Source organism: Nerophis ophidion, linkage group LG04, assembly GCF_033978795.1.
Source record: "Nerophis ophidion isolate RoL-2023_Sa linkage group LG04, RoL_Noph_v1.0, whole genome shotgun sequence".
NCBI lineage: Eukaryota > Metazoa > Chordata > Actinopteri > Syngnathiformes > Syngnathidae > Nerophis > Nerophis ophidion.
In genome coordinates this window covers 1,574,777-1,583,270 of record NC_084614.1, presented here as the reverse complement: position 1 = coordinate 1,583,270, position 8,494 = coordinate 1,574,777, and the positions used below count along the sequence as shown (strand labels likewise).

The window sequence follows — 8,494 nt, the reverse complement described above, 5'->3', positions numbered from 1 at the left end:
TGCCATACTCTAACCACTAGGCCACTGAGTAGCTGTCAGTATAAACAACTTCTATGGAGTCTTCCTGCACTACAGTGACGTCACCATGGTCTTGTGTCAATATAAACAACTTCTATGGAGTCTTCCTACACTACAGTGACGTCACCATGGTCTTGTGTCAATATAAACAACTTCTATGGAGTCTTCCTGCACTACAGTGACGTCACCATGGTCTTGTGTCAATATAAACAACTTCTATGGAGTCTTCCTACACTACAGTGACGTCACCATGGTCTTGTGTCAATATAAACAACTTCTATGGAGTCTTCCTACACTACAGTGACGTCACCATGGTCTTGTGTCAATATAAACAACTTCTATGGAGTCTTCCTACACTACAGTGACGTCACCATGGTCTTGTGTCAATATAAACAACTTCTATGGAGTCTTCCTGCACTACAGTGACGTCACCATGGTCTTGTGTCAATATAAACAACTTCTATGGAGTCTTCCTGCACTACAGTGACGTCACCATGGTCTTGTGTCAATATAAACAACTTCTATGGAGTCTTCCTACACTACAGTGACGTCACCATGGTCTTGTGTCAATATAAACAACTTCTATGGAGTCTTCCTGCACTACAGTGACGTCACCATGGTCTTGTGTCAATATAAACAACTTCTATGGAGTCTTCCTACACTACAGTGACGTCACCATGGTCTTGTGTCAATATAAACAACTTCTATGGAGTCTTCCTACACTACAGTGACGTCACCATGGTCTTGTGTCAATATAAACAACTTCTATGGAGTCTTCCTGCACTACAGTGACGTCACCATGGTCTTGTGTCAATACAAACAACTTCTATGGAGTCTTCCTGCACTACAGTGACGTCACCATGGTCTTGTGTCAATACAAACAACTTCTATGGAGTCTTCCTGCACTACAGTGACGTCACCATGGTCTTGTGTCAATATAAACAACTTCTATGGAGTCTTCCTGCACTACAGTGACGTCACCATGGTCTTGTGTCAATATAAACAACTTCTATGGAGTCTTCCTGCACTACAGTGACGTCACCATGGTCTTGTGTCAATATAAACAACTTCTATGGAGTCTTCCTGCACTACAGTGACGTCACCATGGTCTTGTGTCAATATAAACAACTTCTATGGAGTCTTCCTACACTACAGTGACGTCACCATGGTCTTGTGTCAATATAAACAACTTCTATGGAGTCTTCCTGCACTACAGTGACGTCACCATGGTCTTGTGTCAATATAAACAACTTCTATGGAGTCTTCCTACACTACAGTGACGTCACCATGGTCTTGTGTCAATATAAACAACTTCTATGGAGTCTTCCTGCACTACAGTGACGTCACCATGGTCTTGTGTCAATATAAACAACTTCTATGGAGTCTTCCTGCACTACAGTGACGTCACCATGGTCTTGTGTCAATATAAACAACTTCTATGGAGTCTTCCTGCACTACAGTGACGTCACCATGGTCTTGTGTCAATATAAACAACTTCTATGGAGTCTTCCTACACTACAGTGACGTCACCATGGTCTTGTGTCAATATAAACAACTTCTATGGAGTCTTCCTGCACTACAGTGACGTCACCATGGTCTTGTGTCAATATAAACAACTTCTATGGAGTCTTCCTGCACTACAGTGACGTCACCATGGTCTTGTGTCAATATAAACAACTTATATGGAGTCTTCCTGCACTACAGTGACGTCACCATGGTCTTGTGTCAATATAAACAACTTCTATGGAGTCTTCCTACACTACAGTGACGTCACCATGGTCTTGTGTCAATATAAACAACTTCTATGGAGTCTTCCTGCACTACAGTGACGTCACCATGGTCTTGTGTCAATATAAACAACTTCTATGGAGTCTTCCTGCACTACAGTGACGTCACCATGGTCTTGTGTCAATATAAACAACTTCTATGGAGTCTTCCTGCACTACAGTGACGTCACCATGGTCTTGTGTCAATATAAACAACTTCTATGGAGTCTTCCTGCACTACAGTGACGTCACCATGGTCTTGTGTCAATATAAACAACTTCTATGGAGTCTTCCTACACTACAGTGACGTCACCATGGTCTTGTGTCAATATAAACAACTTCTATGGAGTCTTCCTGCACTACAGTGACGTCACCATGGTCTTGTGTCAATATAAACAACTTCTATGGAGTCTTCCTGCACTACAGTGACGTCACCATGGTCTTGTGTCAATATAAACAACTTCTATGGAGTCTTCCTACACTACAGTGACGTCACCATGGTCTTGTGTCAATATAAACAACTTCTATGGAGTCTTCCTGCACTACAGTGACGTCACCATGGTCTTGTGTCAATATAAACAACTTCTATGGAGTCTTCCTGCACTACAGTGACGTCACCATGGTCTTGTGTCAATATAAACAACTTCTATGGAGTCTTCCTACACTACAGTGACGTCACCATGGTCTTGTGTCAATATAAACAACTTCTATGGAGTCTTCCTGCACTACAGTGACGTCACCATGGTCTTGTGTCAATATAAACAACTTCTATGGAGTCTTCCTGCACTACAGTGACGTCACCATGGTCTTGTGTCAATATAAACAACTTCTATGGAGTCTTCCTGCACTACAGTGACGTCACCATGGTCTTGTGTCAATATAAACAACTTCTATGGAGTCTTCCTACACTACAGTGACGTCACCATGGTCTTGTGTCAATATAAACAACTTCTATGGAGTCTTCCTGCACTACAGTGACGTCACCATGGTCTTGTGTCAATATAAACAACTTCTATGGAGTCTTCCTGCACTACAGTGACGTCACCATGGTCTTGTGTCAATATAAACAACTTCTATGGAGTCTTCCTACACTACAGTGACGTCACCATGGTCTTGTGTCAATACTAAACAACTTCTATGGAGTCTTCCTGCACTACAGTGACGTCACCATGGTCTTGTGTCAATATAAACAACTTCTATGGAGTCTTCCTGCACTACAGTGACGTCACCATGGTCTTGTGTCAATATAAACAACTTCTATGGAGTCTTCCTGCACTACAGTGACGTCACCATGGTCTTGTGTCAATATAAACAACTTCTATGGAGTCTTCCTGCACTACAGTGACGTCACCATGGTCTTGTGTCAATATAAACAACTTCTATGGAGTCTTCCTGCACTACAGTGACGTCACCATGGTCTTGTGTCAATACAAACAACTTCTATGGAGTCTTCCTGCACTACAGTGACGTCACCATGGTCTTGTGTCAATACAAACAACTTCTATGGAGACTTCCTGCACTACAGTGACGTCACCATGGTCTTGTGTCAATACAAACAACTTCTATGGAGTCTTCCTGCACTACAGTGACGTCACCATGGTCTTGTGTCAATATAAACAACTTCTATGGAGTCTTCCTGCACTACAGTGACGTCACCATGGTCTTGTGTCAATACAAACAACTTCTATGGAGTCTTCCTGCACTACAGTGACGTCACCATGGTCTTGTGTCAATACAAACAACTTCTATGGAGCCTTCCTGCACTACAGTGACGTCACCATGGTCTTGTGTCAATATAAACAACTTCTATGGAGTCTTCCTGCACTACAGTGACGTCACCATGGTCTTGTGTCAATACAAACAACTTCTATGGAGTCTTCCTGCACTACAGTGACGTCACCATGGTCTTGTGTCAATACAAACAACTTCTATGGAGACTTCCTGCACTACAGTGACGTCACCATGGTCTTGTGTCAATACAAACAACTTCTATGGAGTCTTCCTGCACTACAGTGACGTCACCATGGTCTTGTGTCAATATAAACAACTTCTATGGAGTCTTCCTGCACTACAGTGACGTCACCATGGTCTTGTGTCAATACAAACAACTTCTATGGAGTCTTCCTGCACTACAGTGACGTCACCATGGTCTTGTGTCAATACAAACAACTTCTATGGAGTCTTCCTGCACTACAGTGACGTCACCATGGTCTTGTGTCAATACTAACAACTTCTATGGAGTCTTCCTGCACTACAGTGACGTCACCATGGTCTTGTGTCAATACAAACAACTTCTATGGAGTCTTCCTGCACTACAGTGACGTCACCATGGTCTTGTGTCAATACAAACAACTTATATGGAGTCTTCCTGCACTACAGTGACGTCACCATGGTCTTGTTTCAATATAAACAACTTCTATGGAGTCTTCCTGCACTACAGTGACGTCACCATGGTCTTGTGTCAATATAAACAACTTCTATGGAGTCTTCCTGCACTACAGTGACGTCACCATGGTCTTGTGTCAATACAAACAACTTCTATGGAGTCTTCCTGCACTACAGTGACGTCACCATGGTCTTGTGTCAATACAAACAACTTCTATGGAGTCTTCCTGCACTACAGTGACGTCACCATGGTCTTGTGTCAATATAAACAACTTCTATGGAGTCTTCCTGCACTACAGTGACGTCACCATGGTCTTGTGTCAATATAAACAACTTCTATGGAGTCTTCCTGCACTACAGTGACGTCACCATGGTCTTGTGTCAATACAAACAACTTCTATGGAGTCTTCCTGCACTACAGTGACGTCACCATGGTCTTGTGTCAATACAAACAAATTCTATGGAGCCTTCCTGCACTACAGTGACGTCACCATGGTCTTGTGTCAATATAAACAACTTCTATGGAGTCTTCCTGCACTACAGTGACGTCACCATGGTCTTGTGTCAATACAAACAACTTCTATGGAGTCTTCCTGCACTACAGTGACGTCACCATGGTCTTGTGTCAATACAAACAACTTCTATGGAGACTTCCTGCACTACAGTGACGTCACCATGGTCTTGTGTCAATACAAACAACTTCTATGGAGTCTTCCTGCACTACAGTGACGTCACCATGGTCTTGTGTCAATATAAACAACTTCTATGGAGTCTTCCTGCACTACAGTGACGTCACCATGGTCTTGTGTCAATACAAACAACTTCTATGGAGTCTTCCTGCACTACAGTGACGTCACCATGGTCTTGTGTCAATACAAACAACTTCTATGGAGTCTTCCTGCACTACAGTGACGTCACCATGGTCTTGTGTCAATACTAACAACTTCTATGGAGTCTTCCTGCACTACAGTGACGTCACCATGGTCTTGTGTCAATACAAACAACTTCTATGGAGTCTTCCTGCACTACAGTGACGTCACCATGGTCTTGTGTCAATACAAACAACTTATATGGAGTCTTCCTGCACTACAGTGACGTCACCATGGTCTTGTTTCAATATAAACAACTTCTATGGAGTCTTCCTGCACTACAGTGACGTCACCATGGTCTTGTGTCAATATAAACAACTTCTATGGAGTCTTCCTGCACTACAGTGACGTCACCATGGTCTTGTGTCAATACAAACAACTTCTATGGAGTCTTCCTGCACTACAGTGACGTCACCATGGTCTTGTGTCAATATAAACAACTTCTATGGAGTCTTCCTGCACTACAGTGACGTCACCATGGTCTTGTGTCAATATAAACAACTTATATGGAGTCTTCCTGCACTACAGTGACGTCACCATGGTCTTGTGTCAATATAAACAACTTATATGGAGTCTTCCTGCACTACAGTGACGTCACCATGGTCTTGTGTCAATATAAACAACTTCTATGGAGTCTTCCTGCACTACAGTGACGTCACCATGGTCTTGTGTCAATATAAACAACTTCTATGGAGTCTTCCTGCACTACAGTGACGTCACCATGGTCTTGTGTCAATACAAACAACTTCTATGGAGACTTCCTGCACTACAGTGACGTCACCATGGTCTTGTGTCAATACAAACAACTTCTATGGAGTCTTCCTGCACTACAGTGACGTCACCATGGTCTTGTGTCAATACAAACAACTTCTATGGAGTCTTCCTGCACTACAGTGACGTCACCATGGTCTTGTGTCAATATAAACAACTTATATGGAGTCTTCCTGCACTACAGTGACGTCACCATGGTCTTGTTTCAATATAAACAACTTCTATGGAGTCTTCCTGCACTACAGTGACGTCACCATGGTCTTGTTTCAATATAAACAACTTCTATGGAGTCTTCCTGCACTACAGTGACGTCACCATGGTCTTGTGTCAATACAAACAACTTCTATGGAGTCTTCCTGCACTACAGTGACGTCACCATGGTCTTGTGTCAATATAAACAACTTCTATGGAGTCTTCCTGCACTACAGTGACGTCACCATGGTCTTGTGTCAATACAAACAACTTCTATGGAGTCTTCCTGCACTACAGTGACGTCACCATGGTCTTGTGTCAATATAAACAACTTCTATGGAGTCTTCCTGCACTACAGTGACGTCACCATGGTCTTGTGTCAATATAAACAACTTATATGGAGTCTTCCTGCACTACAGTGACGTCACCATGGTCTTGTGTCAATATAAACAACTTATATGGAGTCTTCCTGCACTACAGTGACGTCACCATGGTCTTGTGTCAATATAAACAACTTCTATGGAGTCTTCCTGCACTACAGTGACGTCACCATGGTCTTGTGTCAATATAAACAACTTCTATGGAGTCTTCCTGCACTACAGTGACGTCACCATGGTCTTGTGTCAATATAAACAACTTATATGGAGTCTTCCTGCACTACAGTGACGTCACCATGGTCTTGTGTCAATATAAACAACTTATATGGAGTCTTCCTGCACTACAGTGACGTCACCATGGTCTTGTGTCAATATAAACAACTTCTATGGAGTCTTCCTGCACTACAGTGACGTCACCATGGTCTTGTGTCAATATAAACAACTTCTATGGAGTCTTCCTGCACTACAGTGACGTCACCATGGTCTTGTGTCAATATAAACAACTTATATGGAGTCTTCCTGCACTACAGTGACGTCACCATGGTCTTGTGTCAATATAAACAACTTATATGGAGTCTTCCTGCACTACAGTGACGTCACCATGGTCTTGTGTCAATATAAACAACTTCTATGGAGTCTTCCTGCACTACAGTGACGTCACCATGGTCTTGTGTCAATACAAACAACTTCTATGGAGTCTTCCTGCACTACAGTGATGTCACCATGGTCTTGTGTCAATACAAACAACTTCTATGGAGTCTTCCTGCACTACAGTGACGTCACCATGGTCTTGTGTCAATATAAACAACTTCTATGGAGTCTTCCTACACTACAGTGACGTCACCATGGTCTTGTGTCAATATAAACAACTTCTATGGAGTCTTCCTGCACTACAGTGACGTCACCATGGTCTTGTGTCAATATAAACAACTTCTATGGAGTCTTCCTGCACTACAGTGATGTCACCATGGTCTTGTGTCAATATAAACAACTTCTATGGAGTCTTCCTGCACTACAGTGACGTCACCATGGTCTTGTGTCAATATAAACAACTTCTATGGAGTCTTCCTGCACTACAGTGACGTCACCATGGTCTTGTGTCAATATAAACAACTACTACAGTGACGTCACCATGGTCTTGTGTCAATATAAACAACTACTACAGTGACGTCACCATGGTCTTGTGTCAATATAAACAACTACTACAGTGACGTCGCCATGGCTGACTTACTGCTAATAAAGGATGTAATAGAAGCAAACATTATTGTTTACCAGTACAAATGTAGCGCAGCAATACTATCAGTACTATTATATTAATCATGTTAGACACGCACATTACTTGTTTTATTACGTTAAAGTTGATCCCTTTCCAAGCTAGCATTAGGTAGCATTTAGCACGGCGAGCTAACAGCTAGCGTCATGAGTTAGCAGATGTGTATACAGCAGATATAAAGGCGTTGATAATAAAGAGAGTTTCATTGAAGAAAAGTGCATACTTGTCCACAAAGATCATCTTCTTCTTCATCATCTCTTTACTTTCTTCTTCTCTTCTTCTTTCTTCTTCTCCTTCTCTTGTTGCGCGTGAGGCTCACACACTGCCTGCGTCTTCACATGCTGCCCCCTTTTGGAAGGACGGCGCATGACACCTTGTTTCTTCTACACTTTCTTCCATGCTTTCATTGATGATTGATTGATTGATTGATACTTGTATTAGTAGATTGCACAGTACAGTACATATTCCGTACAATTGACCACTAAATGGTAACACCCCAATAAGTTTTTCAACTTGTTTAAGTCGGGGTCCACCTTCATCAATTCATGGTAACTTCATGTCTTCTTTTGCTCTTTAGGGATGTGGTTGTGGCTTGTGCAGCCCTTTGAGACACTCCTGATTTAGGGCGATATAAACAAACTTTATTAATTGAATGTCCTCTTTTCTCAACTCGATATTTTTCCTAAATTATTTTATGAATTACAAAATGCATTTTATTAAATTGTTATTTGTTTTTTCTTAGTTTGTTCACATTTATATGTGCCGTTCTAAGTAAATAATTGCGTCATTAAAGCCAGTCCGTGTGATTGGCTGCTAACAGACATGACGTCACGTAAAGGGATC

The 8,494-nt window shown here is 42.1% G+C and overlaps 1 protein-coding gene across 1 annotated transcript in view; it reads right to left on the bottom strand.

Moving 5' to 3' along the window:
• The window catches only part of gon4la (gon-4 like a), a 23,940-nt gene extending 16,037 nt beyond the window's left edge, over positions 1-7,903 (bottom strand). Inside the window, exon 1 of the mRNA XM_061896567.1 lies at positions 7,820-7,903. Coding sequence (XP_061752551.1) covers positions 7,820-7,903 — 84 coding nt within the window. The remainder of the gene's footprint in view (positions 1-7,819) is intronic.
• Between the last annotated feature and the right edge of the window lie 591 nt (positions 7,904-8,494).